The sequence below is a fragment of the Phyllobates terribilis genome, unplaced genomic scaffold (genome assembly GCF_046119375.1).
Source record: "Phyllobates terribilis strain yellow unplaced genomic scaffold, ASM4611937v1 Scaffold_5__5_contigs__length_657084704, whole genome shotgun sequence".
NCBI classification, from domain to species: Eukaryota; Metazoa; Chordata; class Amphibia; order Anura; family Dendrobatidae; genus Phyllobates; species Phyllobates terribilis.
In genome coordinates this window covers 316,185,484-316,205,788 of record NW_027362765.1, presented here as the reverse complement: position 1 = coordinate 316,205,788, position 20,305 = coordinate 316,185,484, and the positions used below count along the sequence as shown (strand labels likewise).

General features: G+C 46.0%; 1 protein-coding gene across 4 annotated transcripts in view; it reads right to left on the bottom strand.

Moving 5' to 3' along the window:
* LOC141273094 (uncharacterized) overlaps window positions 1-19,184 on the bottom strand; it is a 91,108-nt gene extending 71,924 nt beyond the window's left edge. For 2 of the 4 annotated variants that reach the window (XM_073684469.1, XM_073684471.1), the window contains exons 1-2: window positions 19,054-19,182; window positions 1,605-1,767 (exon numbers count right to left, since the gene is read on the bottom strand). In XM_073684469.1, coding sequence (XP_073540570.1) covers window positions 1,605-1,676 — 72 coding nt within the window. In that variant the 5' untranslated portion in view covers window positions 1,677-1,767; window positions 19,054-19,182. Of the gene's footprint in view, window positions 1-1,604; window positions 1,768-1,906; window positions 1,978-19,053 lie in introns of all 4 variants that reach the window. The other 2 variants (XM_073684470.1, XM_073684472.1) reach the window with 2 other exon arrangements.
* Window positions 19,185-20,305: the final 1,121 nt, after the last annotated feature.

Here is a 20,305-nt window from a genome sequence, read left to right as displayed (position 1 = left end):
TCTTCAAATACTTACAAGTAAGACATGCAGTAAGAGCACAGGAAAACATTTCCGATCTCTCTATTTCAAACAATGGGATACTAGACTATGTGGTGAAGGGTAAAACACTAAGGCTATTAGCTCCTTGATGTATGACTCTGTTACCAAGACTCCTGGGTGGCCCCATAGCTGAAGTCAAAATAAGGTGGAAAAAGAGACGTGGGCCATATAGCCATGGAAGAATGGGAGGATATCCTGGAATCTACGAGTCAGGTTTTGATCGATACGGCCCAGAGGAGGTCACAACTGTTTTTGATTCAGAGAGTTTATAGAACCCCAAAAGCATTATGTTGGATGGGTTTCAGAGCTGATGATCATTGTTCCTGTTGTGGGGAAGAGGGAGATGATGTGATCCATATGTTCATGTTCTCAATTGGGAGGCTGTGGGAAAAAGTCAGCAGAATAATTTTGGAGGTTTTTAGCTTTTAAGCCCCCTAAGCCCTAAGGTATGTGTACTCAGTCTTGTGGGGGACATTGGAAGTTCCTCTCCAGAGAACTTGGCTACAGCTGAAGTATTATACCAGGCCAAGAAAACTATTAACAAACACTGGTTGGCAAGGAGTCCTTCCTCAACAGATGAAGCCTGGTGCTTAAATAATAAAATCCTAATGGAGAAAATGGTATATATTAAAAGGGGTGCAATTGGCAAATTTGGAAAACAAGGGGGAGATTGGATCAAATACCCTGCAGTAGCGTTCGAGGCACTGGCATCGGATACGTTCTTTAATTTATTACTGTTGGGTTAAAAAATATAAACTATGTATCATAATACTGATATTAGTCTTTCGGTATGTAGAGTCAGATTGCGTTATTTAAAAACTGTTTTATATACCAGGTATACCAAGGAAGCACGGAGGGTGAAGGGTGTTGGGAAATTATCCTTATGGACTGTGGTTATGCATGCTGGCAATGTCTAGGTTGATATGGCATATTATGCATCTGTAACGGTTTGCTATTATTAAGTCTGTAATGTCTATTGATTCAATAAAAGCTTCCTTGATTAAAAAAGAAGAAGCACTCCGGTGTATTTTTTTTTATTTCACCACTGAAGTGGTGTCACTAATGCAGGTTCCCTGCCCCTAGTAAAATACTTACCAGTTGCCATCTTCTGCTGTTCTTGGCATCACTCCTGTCGATCTTCTGCAGGTTGTGACCTGCCGGATCGCTCCACGATCCAGATCCGGAAGTTACTTCTGAATCTAAGTCTGTGAGGCCAGAACGAGGCTCTCATACACTTGCATTGAGAGCTTATGACCGATACCGCTGACTTCCGGTCAGTCAGAAGCTGCTGTCGCAAGATGGCGGAGCAGGACTGTAGCAGTGTCAGGAGGAGAAGATGGCAGGCGTTTTACTAGGGACTGGGAACTTCTATTAGTGATACCACTCCAGCGGTGAAGTGAAAAGTTAAATTTGAAGAGTTGCTTGTATGCAATGTGATCTGAGAACAAGCCCTCCCAGACAATCAGATGCAACGGCGCCATATGGCATCCCACAGAACACATAGGTGTTATTTCACAGATAAAAGTCCTATTATCCGTAACACAGATGTCAGGTGACCATCTCACCTCTCCAGTCAGTAGATAGATGATCTTCAGTGTGAGACTTAAGATCTGCCCAGTCATGTGACTCCTGTCCATCTCTATAATGGTACTCCAATCGTCTACTCAATGTCCACTTATTGCCTTTCCATCAGATGAGCAGCGTCTACAGAATGACAGCTAATAAAGCCTGAAACATGAAGACATGATACGTTATATAGTGGACTAATGAATGCACTCTCACAGAGTACTACTACTTAGACATAAAACAGACCCTGCTTTATGGCTCTGGGTTTGGCATGTAGTACTAGTCACAAGTCAGGCCACACCTGTTCACAGAATGGTTCTCCTTGTTCTTATTGGGATGTGGACATTGTAGATTCAGACAGAGGACAGCAAACTATGAAGCAAAGCATATGGAAACAAACCAGAATGTGTGTTATACCTTAGATTCTTCAAAGCACCCCATTTTTATTCTGATAACAGCTTTACAATCCTTCCTTGGCCTTCTCTCAAGCCGCCTCATCAGGTAGTCACAAGCAATGGCTTCCAATGAATAGGTATACCTCATGGTTGTATTAGAAGCCAGTAGCAAGTGACACCCCTGATCTGTGACGAAGGCATGGTGAGCACGCAGCAGCTGTCTGTCAGTGACTAGCCCTGAATAGCATATACTGTGACAACTGAAAGCAGCGCTATGGATGCCAGCCTTTACAGGTTATGAAGTCATGTCAATATGAATACATTTCATCTCCCTGAAGTACCCCTTTAAAGCATTACGTACAGCTATGTAACATGTAAGAGAAAAAGTCATATTAAAGAGGTTATCCAGCCTTTCAAAACTGATGGTGCTTCCTTAGGCTGTTAAAGGGAACGTGTCATCAGAAAATTACCTATTGCTTAAATCATGTTTGTGTGATAAATGTATTTTTTTTAAATGTTGGTAATTTTTTTTCCATATCACAATTTGCATTAAAAATAAAAATTAGAAATTGTGTAGTTTTCCCACTGGGGCTTTTTTTTAGACTCTTAACTCTGTCCTTTCAGAAAATCCACATGTACATTAACAGCAATACCCAGACTCAGACATTATATTTTGTATAGAAGCATCTAATGAGCATGTACACAGGTCCTTTTGAAGTGAGGGGAGCGGGGTCATGCATGATATCACCGATTGTGAATGGTGGATCCTGTGTTATAAGATACAGCACAGACCAAAAGTTTGGACACACCTTCTCATTTAAAGATTTTTCTGTATTTTCATGACTATGAAAATTGTACATTCACACTGAAGGCATCAAAACTATGAATTAACACATGTGGAATTATATACTTAGCAAAAAAGTGTAAAGCAACTGAAAATATGTCTTATATTCTAGGTTCTTCAAAGTAGCCACCTTTTGCTTTGATGAATGCTTTGCACACTCTTGGCATTCTCTTGATGAGCTTCAAGAGGTAGTCACCAGAAATGGTCTTCCAACAATCTTGAAGGAGTTCCTAGAGATGCTTAGCACTTGTTGGCCCTTTTGCCTTCACTCTGCGGTCCAGCTCACCCCAAACCATCTCGATTGGGTTCAGGTCTGGTGACTGTGGAGGCCAGGTCATCTGGCGTAGCACCCCATCACTCTCCTTCTTGGTCAAATAGTCCTTACACAGCCTGGAGGTGTGTTTGGGGTCATTGTCCTGTTGAAAAATAAATGATGGTCCAACTAAACGCAAACCAGATGGAATAGCATGCCGCTGCAAGATGCTGTGGTAGCCATGCTGGTTCAGTATGCCTTCAATTTTGAATAAATCCCCAACAGTGTCACCAGCAAAGCACCCCCACACAATCACACCTCCTCCTCCATGCTTCACGGTGGGAACCAGGCATGTAGAGTCCATCCGTTCACCTTTTCTGTGTCGTACAAAGACACGGTGGTTGGAACCAAAGATCTCAAATTTGGACTCATCAGACCAAAGCACAGATTTCCACTGGTCTTAAGTCCATTCCTTGTGTTCTTTAGCCCAAACAAGTCTCTTCTGCTTGTTGCCTGTCCTTAGTAGTGGTTTCCTAGCAGCTATTTTACCATGAAGGCCTACTGCACAAAGTCTCCTCTTAACAGTTGTTGTAGAGCTGTGTCTGCTGCTAGAACTGTGTGTGGCATTGACCTGGTCTCTAATCTGAGCTGCTGTTAACCTGCAATTTCTGAGGCTGGTGACTCGGATACACTTACCCTCAGAAGCAGAGGTGACTCTTGGTCTTCCTTTCCTGGGGCGGTCCTCATGTGAGCCAGTTTCTTTGTAGCGCTTGATGATTTTTGCAACTGCACCTGGGGACACTTTCAAAGTTTGCCCAATTTTTCAGACTGACTGACCTTCATTTCTTAAAGTAATGATGGCCACTCGTTTTTCTTTTACTTAGCTGCTTTTTTCTTGCCATAATACAAATTCTAACAGTCTATTCAGTAGGACTATCAGCTGTGTATCCACCAGACTTCTGCACAACACATCTGATGGTCCCAACCCCATTTATAAGGCAAGAAATCCCACTTGTTTAACCTGACAGGGCACACCTGTGAAGTGAAAACCATTTCCGGTGACTACCTCTTGAAGCTCATCAAGAGAATGCCAAGAGTGTGCAAAGCAGTCATCAAAGCAAAAGGTGGCTACTTTGAAGAACCTAGAATATAAGACATATTTTCAGTTGTTTCACACTTTTTTGTTAAGTATATAATTCCACATATGTTAATTCATATTTTTGATGCCTTCAGTGTGAATGTACAATTTTCATAGTCATGAAAATACAGAAAAATCTTTAAATGAGAAGGTGTGTCCAAACTTTTGGTCTGTACTGTATGTTTAGAGTTGTTTGTTACCTGTTATTGTAAACCTGCCTCTGCTGATACGGAGTATGCTGAAAACACGTCCTGTGAATTCTTGAAACTCAAAAACCGGAATTAGTTTTACCGGTAATGATGTTTCCAGGAGTCCACATGACAGCACCATAGGAGGAGTATTCCCATATCCTGTGTAGAGACAGGAAGCCCAAGAGGTTAAAAGCCCTCCCACCCCCAACCTCCTCAGTGATTTTCCAAGAACCACATTGGCTGGGTACAACAAAATTTTATTTTAGACTGCTTAGACATATGTTAGAGTCACATACGGTAGACATATAGGGAGGGAAATAAGGGTGCTGTCATGTGGACTCCTGGAAACATCATTACCGGTAAGACTAATTCCGGTTTTCCAGTACGTCCCCATGACAGCACCATAGGAGTATACCCAAGAACTCATAGCTTAGGGTGGGCTAACTGCCTGAAGTACCTTCCTACTAAACGCAGATCTCTGCTGTGAGAGAACATCTAGGTTGCAGTGTTTGCAGAAAGTAGTATGTCCTGACCATGTGGCTGCGGTACATATTTGTTCAATGGTAGCCCCTGCTCTAGTTGCCCATGAGGTGGAAATTGCTCTGGTGGAATGCGCTCCAGGGGGAGGCTGTCCTTCTGAAAGATATGCTAGATTAACCATGGATGTGACCCATCTAGCTAAGGATGGTCTTGAAGCCTTCCTGCCTCTATTTCTTCCCCCAAACTGTATAAAAAGGTTAGAGTCTAATCTCCAGTTCCGAGTGGCCTCCAAATAGGCCAACACTGGTCTGCGGACATCGAGATGGTGGAACTCTTCCTCCCTCTGATTCCTAGGGTTTTCGCAGAATGATGGAAGAACCACTTCTTGTTTTAAGGTCATCGATGACACCACCTTCGGAGAGAAACTTGGATCCAGTTTCAGAATGATGCAATCATCCCGAATCTGCATACAAGGCTTGAAGACAGATAGAGCCTGGATTTCACCCAACCGTTTAGCTGTGGTGATTGCCACCAAGAAGACTGTTTTCAGAGTCAAGTTCTTTATTCCCAAATCATTAACTGGGCCGAAGGCAGGTTTGCAAAGGACTCTCAGGACAAGATTCAGATCCCACGGAGGGGAAGAAATTCTCTGTGTAGGCCTAAGTCTCTGGATTGCCTTGACAAACCTGATTATCCAGGGATGCGAGGACAATGATGTGTCAAAGAAAGCACCTAGTGCCGCAATCTGCACCTTCTAGGTACTTGGTCTAAGACATGCGTCAAATCCTGCCAGCAAGAAATCAAGGATCGCAGGGATGTCTGGCTGAGAGGTGTCTACCGTCCTGTGGAAATGACAAAAGGTCCTCCAGACTTTTTTATATGTGGCCTGGGTTACAGGTTTTATACTAGCCTGCATAATCTGAATCACTCTGGCGGATAAGCCCTTGTTCTTCAGGATCTCCCCTTCAGAAGCCAAGCTAAGAGCTGGAGTTGTTGAAGATTCTGATGAAACAGTGGACCTTGCGTCAGAAGATCTTCCTTAAAAGGGAAAAATGATTGGGTCTTCCAACGCTAGATGACGTAGAAGGGAGAACCAACTTCTCCTTGGCCAGAACGGTACAATTGCTATGACTGTCACCCGATCTTCCTGAATTTTTCGCAGCATTCTCGGAATTAGAGGAGCAGGTGGGAAGGCATATGTTAGGCCCTCTCCCCAATATTGTGAGAGTGCGTCCACTGCCAGAGGATGATCTCCTGGGTCGAGAGAGAAGAAAGATGTCGTCTTTGCATTTGTTCTGGATGCAAAAAGGTCTAGGTGCGGCTGACCCCATCTGCGGCTTAATTGCTGGAACACCTCTTCCTTCAGTTCCCATTCTGAAGCCTTCTGAGGTAATCTGCCTCCTGATTGCCAGATCCCCGAAGGTGAACTGCTGAAATGGAGCTCACTATCTTCTCTATACCTAAGAATATCCTGTTGGCCAGGGACTGGAGAAGTGGAGGTCTTGGTCCGCCCTGATGTCTGCTGAAAGAGACTGCCGTGATGTTGTCCGACAAAATTTTTACATGTTTGTCTTTTAAGACCGCCCGGCTTCTCTGCAGGGCTTCCCAGATTGCCTGTAGTTCCCGAAAATTCGATGATAGGGTCTGAATCTCCGTGGACCATGTTCCTTGGAGATAAGAATCTCCCACTTGAGCTCCCCATCCTGAGAGACTTGTGTCCGTGGTCACTAAAAGACAAGGTTCCAGAATTCACTGCACTCCCTTCCGTAGATTCTTCTGGTCGAGCCACCAGTGTAGAGCGTCCTGGGCGTCTCTGGACAAAGCCATCTTCCTGTCTAGACAATTCTGATGTCCGTCTGTCACTTCCAGGATGCATTTCTGTAGAGGCCTGGAATGGAACTTGCTCCATCAGACGTAGGAGATGCATGACGTCATGATTCCCAAAATACTCGTTGCCTTCCGGATTGAAGGTTTCTTCTCTCTTGCAAAAGAACGAATCCTTTGTGGAATTAAGAGTATCTTGTCTTCCAGGAGACAAGACATTTGTATTCGGCAGTTGAGATGGACTCCCAGGAAGATGTGTGATGTACTTGGGACAAAACTGGATTTTTCTTTGTTCACAATCAAACCCAGGCTGGTTAATGTCCGTAGGACAAGTTCTAGATGTTGTGTCATATCTAGAGGAGATCCTGCTACCAACAGGTAGTCGTCCAAGTACAGAATGATGGTAATATCTCTGAGTCGGAAACAGGCCACCACCTCTGCCATGATCTTTGTAAAGATTCTGGGAGCAGATGACAGGCCAAAGGGAAGACATTGGAACTTGTAGTGTAGAATCTGACTGCCTGATGGTAGTGCAAACCTCAGATATTGCTGACTTGAGGAATGTATTAGCAGGTGGTAGTATACATCCCTAAGGTCCAGGGTGCACATTACCGCATCCATGTTTATTAGAGGGATGGCTGATCTTACTGATTCCATGCGGAATTTCTTGTAGCGGACCCACCGGTTTAGGGGTTTCAGGTTGATAATCGTACGGAACTCCCCTGACGGTTTCTTTATTGAAAACAGGGAGGAGTAATGGCCCTGATGTTATTCGTGTTCTGGAACTGGTACAATAACCCTCTGATGCAGCAGCTTCTCTATGTCTGCCTGCAGACGGGAAAGAGAGGTAGGGGAACCTCTCATCAGGTGGAATTTTGAGGGGGATTTTGAGAAAATTCTATCCTGTAACCCTGCGCTATAGTTGTTAGTATCCAGGGATTTTGAGTTATCCGATGCCAAATGTTTCTGAAAAACACCAAGGTTACTTACCGGTAGACGGTTTTTCCTGAACCCATGACAGCACCCCACCAAGGACAGGAAACCGTCTGAAATAAAAGGGCGGTACCTCTCCCTCGCTTCAGTTGGATTACAGAGCATTGAGAGGACCTCCAGAAAAGGTTAGGCACATAACCAACACCTACTATATATATATATATATATATATATATATATATATATATATATATATATACACAGTACAGACCAAAAGTTTGGACACACCTTCTCATTTAAAGATTTTTCTGTATTTTCATGACTTTGAAAATTGTACATTCACACTGAAGGCATCAAAACTATAAATTAACACATGTGGAATTATATACTTAATAAAAAAGTGTGAAACAACTGAAAATATGTCTTATATTCTAGGTTCTTCAAAGTAGCCACCTTTAGCTTTGATGACTGCTTTGCATACTCTTGGCATTCTCTTGATGAGCTTCAAGAGGTAGTCACCGGAAATGGTCTTCCAACAATCTTGAAGGAGTTCCCAGAGATGCTTAGCACTTGTTGGCCCTTTTGCCTTCACTCTGCGGTCCAGCTCACACAAACCATCTTGATTGGGTTCAGGTCTGGTGACTGTGTAGTCCAGGTCATCTGGTGTAGCACCCCATCACTCTCCTTCTTGGTCAAATAGCCCTTACACAGCCTGGAGGTGTGTTTGGGGTCACTGTCCAGTTGAAAAATAAATGATGGTCCAACTAAACGCAAACCGGATGGAATAGCATGCCGCTGCAAGATGCTGTGGTAGCCATGCTGGTTCAGTATGCCTTCAATTTTGAATAAATCCCCAACAGTGTCACCAGCAAAGCACCCCCACACCATCACACCTCCTCCTCCATGCTTCACAGTGGGAACCAGGCATTTAGAGTCCATCCGTTCACCTTTTCTGCGTCACACAAAGACACGGTGGTTGGAACCAAAGATCTCAAATTTGGACTCATCAGACCAAAGCACAGATTTCCACTGGTCTAATGTCCATTCCTTGTGTTCTTTAGCCCAAACAAGTCTCTTCTGCTTGTTGCCTGTCCTTAGCAGTGGTTTCCTAGCAGCTATTTTACCATGAAAGCCTGCTGCACAAAGTCTCCTCTTAACAGTTGTTGAAGAGATGTGTCTGCTGCTAGAATTCTGTGTGGCATTGACCTGGTCTCTAATCTGAGCTGCTGTTAACCTGCGATTTCTGAGGCTGGTGACTCGGATAAACTTATCCTCAGAAGCAGAGGTGACTCTTGGTCTTCCTTATCTGGGGCGGTCCTCATGTGATCCAGTTTCCTTGTAGCGCTTGATGGTTTTTGCAACTGCACTTGGGGACACATTCAAAGTTTGCCCAATTTTTCGGACTGACTGACCTTCATTTCTTAAAGTAATGATGGCCACTCGTTTTTCTTTACTTAGCTGCTTTTTTCTTGCCATAATACAAATTCTAACAGTCTATTCAGTAGGACTATCAGCTGTGTATCCACCTGACTTCTGCACAACACAACTGATGGTCCCAACCCCATTTATAAGGCAAGAAATCCCACTTATTAAACCTGACAGGGCACACCTGTGAAGAGAAAACCATTTCCGGTGACTACCTCTTGAAGCTCATCAAGAGAATGCCAAGAGTGTGCAAAGCAGTCATCAAAGCAAAAGGTGGCTACTTTGAAGAACCTAGAATATAAGACATATTTTCAGTTGTTTAACACTTTTTTGTTAAGTATATAATTCCACATGTGTTAATTCATAGTTTTTATGCCTTCAGTGTGAATTTACAATTTTCAAAGTCATGAAAATACAGAAAAATCTTTAAATGAGTAGGTGTGTCCAAACTTTTGGTCTGTACTGTGTATATATATATATATATAAATAGTCACCCAAAATGTAAAGTGCTTCACCAGGGCGTGAGAAAGACAGGGGGGGGGGGGGGGGGTGAACTACGGGTGCTGTCATGGGTTCTGGAAAAACCGGCTACTGGTAAGTAACCTTGATGTTTTCCCCTCACCCATGACAGCACACCTTGACAGAATTTAGGAGAATATGAGCACCCTAGGGAGGGACCACCGCCTGAAGTACCCTTCTCCCAAAGGTAAGGTCAGAGGAGGATAGATCCAACCGATAGTGCTTGTAGAGGGTGGATGGTACAGACCAAGAAGCAGCTTTACGTATCTGGTCAATTGAGACGTCTGCTCTCTCTGCCCAGGAGGTTGCTACAGCTCTGGTGGAATGAGCTTTATTACCGTCCGGTGCCGAAACACCTGTAGATGTGTAAGCTAGACAAATGGCCTCCCTAAGCCACCTTGAAATAGTTCCCTTTGATACCCCGTGACCTATCCTACTCCCTTGAAAGGCCAGAAACAAGGACTTGTACTTCCTCCACTGACTAGTCATGTCTATGTACTTTAGTAATGCCCTTCTAAAATCTAGATTGTGGAACCTAACCTCCCCGGGGTTTTTTGGGTTACTGCAGAAAGAGGGAAGCACAATCTCCTGATTACAGTGGAATCTGGATACTACTTTCGGAAGGTATGCCGGATCTGTACGGAGGACGACCCGATCATCATGAATTTGGGTGTATGGGGGATCAACAGACAGGGCCTGCAGGTCACTCACCCTACGGGCCGACGTTAGGGCCATTAAGAGAATGGTTTTGAGGGTGAGGAACTTTGGAGAGATAACCTGCAGAGGTTCAAATGGGTCTCCAGAGAGTGCGTTTAAAACCAAATTTAGGTCCCAGGGAGGAACTCTGAGAGCCCGAACTGGCTTAGCTCTGGAACAGGATTTAATGAATCTAGAAACCCACCTGTTCCCCACAAGGTTGCAATTATAGAGCGCCCCTAGGGCGGACACCTGAACTTTAAGTGTTCCCGTAGCTAACCCCAGGTCACGTCCCTTCTGTAAAAATTCTAGGACATCTTTAATTGGAGGTTTATCTGACAATGGGGAGTCTATAAAATCCAGGAACTTTCCCCAGATTCTGGAATAAATCTTAGTTGTTATGTGCTTCCTACTACCCAATAGGGTGGAAACTAGGCATGGTGAAAACCCCCTATTGCTCAGTAACAACCTCTCAAATTCCAAGCCGCAAGATGGAAACCTTTGGCTTGGGCATGGTAGGACCCAGGGATCCGAGATCGACATTAGGCGAAGCAGGGAGAACCAGGGTCTTTTTGGCCAAAAGGGGGCTATCAGAATTATCCTCGCCCCCTCCTCCCGAATTTTCTTCACAACTGCCGGGATCATTACTATCGGTGGAAATGTGTAGGCATTCCCGAACTTCCAGGGTATCTGGAGAGTGTCCACAGCATAGGGATTCTCTGTTGGATTTAGTGAACAGAATCTCTCCACCTTCCTGTTCGCCCTGGTGGCGAACAAATCTATGTCCGGTGACCCCCATAGCTGGATAATCTGTTGGAAGTCTATCGGGTTTAGAGCCCACTCTCCTTGTCTTAAAGTGTGGCGACATAGGAAATCTGATCTTGAATTTTCTACCCCCGGATGTAAAGAGCACTGAGGGATAGGAGATGCTGTTCTGCTAGATGCAGGATTCTGTTTGCCACTACCATAAGGGAGCGAGATCTTGTTCCTCCCTGGTGATTTATATAAGCTACTGTCGTCCAATTGTCGGACCTGATCTGGACATGGCGACCCTGTATGTGGGGAAGGAAGCCTATCAGGGATTTCTCCACTGCCAAAAGCTCTTTTAGGTTCGATGATGTCTCTATTTCATGACGTAGCCAGAGCCCCTGAACTGAGAGATCAGCTAGATGACCCCTCCAGCCGGAGCCACTTGCATCTGTTGTAATTATATGGTCGACTGGTCTGGACCTCTGCAAGCCTGAGGTCAGATTCTCCCTGTTTGTCCACCAGGAGAGGGAGTTTACTGTCTCCAAAGAAAGAGATAGCCTTTTTTCTAAATGTCCATTGAAGGATTTTTGTGCTGACAGGACCTCCCACTGAAGAAGCCCCATATGACTTTGGGCCCATTTGACTGCCGGGAGACAGGAAGTCATGGAGCCTAGTAGGGACATTGCTTCTCTCAGGGACATCACGGGAGACTTTATGGCCCTTGAGACCAGGCTGATTATTTTGCAAATCTTGTCTTCTGGGAGGAAGCAGGATTGGAGTTGGGAATTTAGGGTCAAGCCCAGAAAGATCTGAGTCCTTGAGGGGGATAGTTTTGATTTTTGAATATTTATCAACCACCCTAGCTGATGTAAAGCTGCCCTGACCCCTAAAAGTTGAGAGGAACAGTGGTCCTCCGATTTCCCTATTATCAGAAAGTCGTCCAAGTAGGGAACAATCACCACGTTTTTGATTCGGAGAAAAGCTGTCACCTCCACTATAACCTTTGTAAACATTCTCGGTGCTATCGAGAGTCCAAAAGGTAGGGCAGTAAATTGGAAATGCCTCAATTCCCCTTGGATGAACAGGGCTACCCTTAGGTACTTCTGGTAGCCTGGATGGATTGGGACATGATAGTAGGCATCTTTTAGGTCGATAACAGCCATGAAACAATTGTGGTGTAAGAGTTTTACTGCAGAGTTCACTGATTCCATCTTGAAAGTCTGGTTCTCTAACAGATGATTTAGACTTTTGAGGTTGATAATGGTCCTTAAGGATCCATTTGTTTTTTTTATCACGAATAGGGGGGAATAAAATCCCCGTCCCCATTGTGAATCTGGAACTTCGTGAAGGACCTGCTTGTTGACTAAATCTAACACTTCCGATTCTAGGGCTAACTGCTCCTCCCTGGACTACCTCCTAGAGATGATCATGAAGGTTCGGTGAGAGACTTGACTGAAGCGTATCTTTAGGCCATTCTTTATGATACTCAACACCCAGGGATTTGAAGTGATGGCTTCCCAAGCTGGGATAACATGGGAAAGCCTTCCCCCGACCTCTAGCCTCGCGTCATTGGGGAGATTTTTTGATACTGGAGGATGGCCCCCCAAACATGTAACCAGAGTCCTTTTTAGATCTGGGCTCCCATCTTTTCCTTTCTCGCAGAGGGCGACCCCGGTTAAATCTCTTCCTCCGAAAATAGGACCTTTTTGTGTCCCCCGTGAACCCTGGGAAAACTCTCTTCCTGTCGCCAGCCTTCTCCAAAAGCTCGTCCAGTTTTTGGCCAAACAAGAGTTTACCATCACAAGGAAGGGAACATAGTTTATGTTTAGATTGTAGGTCTCCTGGGCAACCCTTGAGCCACAGGGCTCGTCTGGCAGCATTAGACAAATTTGCAGACCTGGCAGCGAGTTTAACCAAATCCGCTGAGGAGTCGGCCAGAAAAGCGGATGCTTGTAGCAAAAGCAGATTGGAGAGGATTTTATCTCTGGATATCTTTTTATCCTTGAGCTGGTCTCCTAATTGCTGAAGCCACACCATGAGTGACCTAGCGACACAAGTGCCTGCTACCGCTGGCTTCAGGCCCCCTGCCGCCGCTTCCCAGGTGTGACGCAGGAAGGAATCTGCCTTCTTATCAAGAGCATCCTTTAGACTGCCTGAATCTTCCAGGGGTAGGGACGATCTTTTGGATGATCGGGCGACAGACCCGTCAACTTTAGGAATTTTATCCCAGGACCCAGAGACACTATCCTCAAAGGGGTACCTCCTTTCAGAGGAAGAGGGCAACACTCCCGATTTCTCAGGCTTCCTCCATTCCCGGTCTATAAGGGTCTGAATTTTAGGATTCACTGGAAAGGAGCGTCTCTTTTTTTCCTCCAGACCTGCGAACATAATGTCTTCCAGGGACCTGGCTGCCTTTTCCTCCCTCAACCCCATGGTGGATCTGACCGCTCTGACCAACTTGGCAGTATCCTCAATAGGGAAACAGGGCCTACCACTGTCTAATGAAGAGGAGGATGCTGAATCACTGAGGCAAAGATCCTCTGACTGGGAGGATGAATCATAGTCGAAGGAGATATCCTTATGGGTTCTCTTTTTCCCCTTTAGTAAGCCTTTCAGGGAATGAACCTCTGAACGGATTACGGACCTCAAATTAGAAGCAAAATCCGGGGTGCTCTCCGCTATGGTTTGGTTAATACAGCTAGCACAAAGCTGTTTCTGCCAATCTATGGAAAGGGGGGCTTGGTATAAGGCGCAAACCCTGTGCTTCTGTTTGGCGTTACTCTTCTTAGGTTTCTAAGGAATGAAGCACATAATAACTTTCCATTACTATTAAGCGACATTGATGAAGATCACTCACCCCTGAAGTCACAAAAGGGTACCAGATCTGGAGGCTGTGGTGGGACATAAGATGAATCCCTTCTGGATGGCCCTGACACCTTACTTCTCCTGCTGCCGCTACGGTTGCTGGAGAGGCGGTCCGTGTGAGAGGCGTCAGACTGCTTCTTCCGCTGGCGTTGATGAGATGGAGGGGTCAGCTGCTGCTGCTCCTGGCTGTCCTGGTCTGCCATAGCTTCTACACCACATGAGTATAGGCAGCGTTTGACCAGGACAACCCCTCCACCTTAAATAGGGCACATCCAGAACCTCCTCCGGTTCTTGTGTCCTCCCCCCTCCTGGCACCCACCGGCCGATGTTTGAAAAAAAGCCGGCCGGCAAGCGCTTGCAGGGCGCCGCCATGTTGGATCCAGGTGCCGCCCTCCGACGTCATCGGGCACGCCTCTCCCAGCGTGCGCCGCGCCGTGACATCAGGCGCGTCACACCTGGAAGACGCCGCTCCCGGCGTGCGGCCAGCCAGAGGACAGCGCAGCGGTCTGCGGGGAGCTGGAGCCCTCCTCACCGCCTGCGCACGCTGGGACACGGCTCCAGGGAACCGCGGACGACGCTTCTGGAACCTGGAACCCGGTGCACAGGCTGGTGCCCGCTCTTCCACACCGGAACAGGCCCAGGCAAGTATGGACATCTTCTTCAGACAGGTTTCCATCAAGGACAGGAAACCAACTGAAGCGAGGCAGAGGTACCGCCCTTTTATTTCAGACGGTTTCCTGTCCTTGGTGGGGCGGATCCCTCTCTCAAGGTGTGCTGTCATGGGTGAGGGGAAAACTTTATTTACGGGAGGGGAACGGTTTATGAAAGGGCTGCTCCTTCTTTTTCTCCTCAGGGAAGCCCTTCTTTTTATCGGACGCTTTTTCTAGAATGTCATCTAGTACAGGTCCGAATACTCTGAGCCCTGAAAATGGAATGGAGCACAGTTTGTTCTTAGAAGCTGTATCTCCAGACCATGTTTTTAACTAAACATCTCATTCTGAATGTTACTGCTCTTCTCCGTTTCCTCTACCAGCATCGTGTGTCGGACTGCTCGTAGAAGAATATCCATACCATCTGAGTGGAACACGTATCTTTTCCGTTCTCCGCCCTGAGGTGGACTAATGGTCTCACTGTCAGAGTCGCCAGATGGGTCGATTTCACCCTTAGAAGATGGTGCTATATCTTCTCTGGGTCTTTTGGGTCCCTGGACATCCTGGACTCCTGAACCTGGGGGCTGCAGAGATGCAATAGAAGCCTGAACCTCTTCTTTGATTATATTACGCATCTTGTTTAATAAAGCCCCGTGCTCCTCCTTTAGCACGGAGGTTCTACACTCAGCACATAGACGTTTTGTATATGAGTCGGGAAGTCTGATGTTACAATCCAGGCACCTCTTGGATTTTACTGTGGCCTTTTTCCCTGTATCCTTCTATTTCTTAGAAGTAGGTGGTAACTGCCCAGATAGATCCTATAAAAAATATGGAGGGCCTGGTAAGAGTAAGCTCCATTAACCATATAAAGGAGGTAATGGTACACTCACGTGACAGTGGGGCGATCCAGGGAGGGTATCAGGGTGAGACATCTCTGCCATTATGCTGTCAGGGGTGCCCAAGCTGTAAGCCTGTCTTTGTGCTCCCCAGCCCCCCTTCCTATGCCTTACCTGGTCGCCCAGTCATTTTCCCTGCTCCCTGGCGTCTGGTCTTAACCGCGGTTTGAATTTCCTGCGCGACCGCCACCGGAAGTCGTCATTCTGAACTTCCGGTTTCGACACTGGGCGGTCTCGGAGCAGGACGCCGAGAGCCCCAGCGATGGGGAAGCGGCTCCTGGAGGCTCCAGCACACCAGAGGGCTGAGGGACTCCCGACAGGGAGTGTCGGCCCAGGACCCGCTTGGCGGCGAGAAGGAGAGAGCCGTGGCACCCCCGATCCCCCCTGAGGTATCTCGGTCTTCACACCAGTGCTCCTGCACCAGCGCTCCTCCTGCACTCCCTGTCCTGTGTAGGGACAGGAAAAACACTGAGTAGGTTGGGGGTGGGAGGGCTTTTAACCTCTTGTGCTTCCTGTACCTACACAGGATATGGTGCTGTCATGGGGATGTACTGGAAAACCTGATTTAAACAATAGACAATTTCCTGATGACACATTCCCTTTATCAATATATTTTTTGAGGCCTGACTCTACGTACCCCCGCTGATCAGCTATGGATAGGCCATCAATCTTAAGAGCCTGGATAACCCCTTCAACTAGTACAATAGCATATATTAAAGGTTATACAATATAAAGGGGTACTGTAAAGTGATAAAAAAGAAAAAAAAATCAATATCTAGAGAAGCATTAAAGATCTTGATCAGAATAGCAAGGTTCCTATTGGTGGCAAATAAACATCGTGTGTTTGGGTGGGAAAAAAAGGGGGGGGTACTACTTGGTTGGCCATGAGGCACTGATACTACCAGCGTGTTATCCCGACAGTCACTATAACGAGATGGAAGTTGTTACGTACAGCATGTCCTAGTTATAAGGTCTTCCCTATTCGATCATCTCATATCAAATTTGGTCCTAGGAGGGTTTAACCATGGTCCCCATACCAGATAATATTTCTACTGAATTTTTCTTTAGCTAAATTAATTTTTGCATGGTAGAGATGTATTTTCACATGCCAGCCATTGGGCTTCAGTCAGCCAGTGTAGAAATGTTATGACAGTGTAAAAACAGCATAATGTTGGGTTTTCAGCGATGTGTCACTTACAGGGCTGCTTGCTGTAGTTTTGATCAAATCAGTGTTTTATCAACAGGAGACTATCACTACAGAACTAGTAATTCTTGCAGTCCCTATCTCAAAGAGTAACAGGGAAGATGAATACAAAGCTTTCAATGTGTAGATTAAGGTTGCTTCTCTGTCTTATCTGTATCTTTAGTAGTTAAATAGATCTATTTAAGGAAACTCCCCTATCCGTACCAAACTGCCTCTATAGATTTACAGATGGCGATTACTGTGCTTTAATAAGATGCTTATGTTGCACAATAACAATACTGTCTTGAAAAAAAATCTACTTTCATTCTGCGGTTTGGTGTATGTAAATAAATCAGTACGGTGGTGGTGGGTGTAACTTCTCCCTAGACATCTTACTTCACTTATACAAACAGAAGGCACTAGGATCTAATTTGCTACAATTAATTTCATGTATACCAATTTTTTTGATTGCACAGACATCTTTATTATTTTTCTGTTTGGATGCTGCAGCCTTCTTACATGACAAATTGGAGGCTGTGGACCATCGTTCTCGATCTAGTGAATCCTCGGTGGAACTGCATCTATCAGACATTTAATTCACGTGGCTATACCATTAAAGGGAATCGGTCTTTATTATGTAATCTGAGAGCAGCCTACTGTAGGGGCCACAGTACAGCGTGAGAACGCTGCTCCTTCACCCTCCACAGCTACCACACGTGGGACCTCCACCTGAGAGACGTCTTTGATGCTGTATTTACAGTTTTCCACAGGCTGACAAATATTGGTACCACTGTGAAGCTTTTCACTGGATCATCTATCCGTATACTTTGGTCCTTTCCTTTGACTTATGGTCTAAATCAGATACAATAGCGAAGTAAAGAATAAGGCCTGTGTGGCCGAAACATGTACTGTCGCCTCCACCACTGTATTGTTTCTTGATTTTTTTCTTGCCTCTAAATAAATGTACACCAAATAGCAACTCAAAGAGTGTGCGATGAATTAATTTCTATGCAATTAATGGACATTACCAGTCCATTGCATCTGCACCTCATCTAATTTAGACAGTGTGCACGCTAATTATCTACCTAATGTAGGGGCTGAGACACAGATTTCAGTGATGTGTCACTTACTAGGCTGTGTGCTGTTGCAATACAATAAGTGTTTTTTCAGCAGGAGATTATGACTGCCAGGACTGATGTCCATGTGCAAACTGCTCCAATTACAACTCCAGCACTCATTGGCACCCCGCTGTCTATATACATTGTATATACAGAGCCTGGTGTGGGCATGGGTAGCTTTCTCAGCTCTTCTGCATCCTACATTGAAAACCTCTGATTGTGTCACTCCTACTGCATCCAGTAATCAAAGTGACACATAGCTGGAATCAGGGTCTCTATGCCTACATCATGCTGCTCTGAGAGGAGGGCAGCTTACAGATTCCCTTTAGTGTCTGTGATGGGAATTCCCCTGTAAATGGAGTTGTTTAAGCTAGAGAACCCCTATACAGATTCCCTATTAGGTCACATGGAAGTTATACAGTTCCATAATGCAGCCCTCACGCTGTCACACAGTGCCCATTCCAATGCTCGCATATTCCTGTACACAGCCCCAGTAATATCAGCCACCAGCTAGGGGATTCTGAAGCCAGGGTGCAGCGATCAGTGAAGCTCCAGGATGGATTCCTTGTCAGCAGGCTTGTACTGATTGGTCACTCAGAGCCCTCTACACCAAGGAGCTGTGATCGCCTATGATCAGGACCTAGCAGCACTTTGGACACAGTGTATTCTTGCTGCGTTCGAATGCTGCACTTGCTTTGTCAGTACATGCGGATCCACCGCAGGAAATGACATTCAATCGGTCAAAATCTGCAGTGGAGACTAGCGTGTTTCCGCTTCAGAGATTGACATGCTGTGGCCCACAAACCCGCACCGCAGGTGAGTTTACGCAGCGTTAAAAACAAGCACATTGGGCATGGGACTTCCATACAGCCATCCACTGTGCTTGTACTGTAGAACGCAGCGCAGGGGAGCTGCTATTCCTGCTCATGGGCACGTAGCCTTACTATACGCTGTGCCGACTTCACACAGCACCACTGGGGGATACAACATACAGAATAACAAGCTGGCAGCAGAATACAGACGGCCATGTCCTGTGCACCCAATACAGGCTCTCCGCCAAACAGACAGGCCCTGCATCCCTATATATGGGAGCAGAGCAGTCGCCGTGCCTTTACTGTCCACCTATAGACTTACTGGGGACAGGCAGCACTGCCAATAACATCCTGCCCCACAGTAGCCTGCACAGAAATCACGTCAAAGGGTCAAGAAAAGTGACGTTCTCCTTTAAGGCCGAGCATAGAAAAGGGTTAAAAAGAACGCTTGTCCCCCACCGCCGTACTCCTCTTACCCCTGAGCTGAATGCGCCTCTGCAGCCAATCAATGTCATTATATAGAAAAGCGATAGCCCCATTGTGACGTCACACGCGCGCCGGGATGGCTGCTACACATGCGCAAGCACAACCAATGAAAAACAAGCATAAGACTCTCACGTGGATCTATAGTCACGTGTCACAACTAGCCATAAGTGGGCGTCAGCGGTAACTGGTTACGCAGCCCGGAATGTGGCCCCGCCCCCCCAGGACGGCTATGACCCCGCTGATAACATAACTGACTGAAGTAACCGCGGTGTTACAAAGGAACAATAAAGTTATTGTACAATCCCCGAGTGTACGGTGGCCTGTAGAGAAAAAAAGCGTAATATCACTCTAAAGTAGGGACTAGAGAGCCTTTTGTACAAAGGTAACTAACATGGGCTGTGCTTTTGGCTAGTGCTACACAGCACAAAGTGTCGCTCAATAGCAATAATCGGACAAGTCAGGGGGCCAAAACATTTGTGGACTTGGTGCTGTGTGACTAATACAACCAAACTAGACGGCTCACAAGTCCCAGTCGCTTACATTGGAGCCTATGGAGACATCACTTGTGACCAGAAATCCAGTTTGATTGTAACAGTTTTTGCTCACGGTCACAGTTGTCTCATGGTCACAGTTTGCTCGCGGTCACACTTTTTGCTCACGGTCACAGTTTTTGCTCACGGTCACAGTTTTTGCTCACGGTCACAGTTTTTGCTCACGGTCATAGTTGGTTCACGGTCACAGTTTGCTCACGGTCACAGTTTGCTCACGGTCATAGTTGGTTCACGGTCACAGTTTTTGCTCACGGTCACAGTTTTTGCTCACGGTCATAGTTGGTTCACGGTCACAGTTTGCTCACGGTCACAGTTTTTGCTCACGGTCACAGTTTGCTCACGGTCATAGTTGGTTCACGGTCACAGTTTTTGCTCACGGTCACAGTTTTTGCTCACGGTCATAGTTGGTTCACGGTCACAGTTTGCTCACGGTCACAGTTTTTGCTCACGGTCACAGTTGGTTCACGGTCACAGTTTTTGCTCACGGTCACAGTTTTTGCTCACGGTCATAGTTGGTTCACGGTCACAGTTTGCTCACGGTCACAGTTTGCTCACGGTCACAGTTGGCTCACGGCCGCAGTTTGCTCACGGTCACAGTTGGCTCACGGCCACAGTTTGCTCACGGTCATAGTTGGTTCACGGTCACAGTTGGTTCACGGTCACAGTTTGCTCACGGTCACAGTTGGCTCAC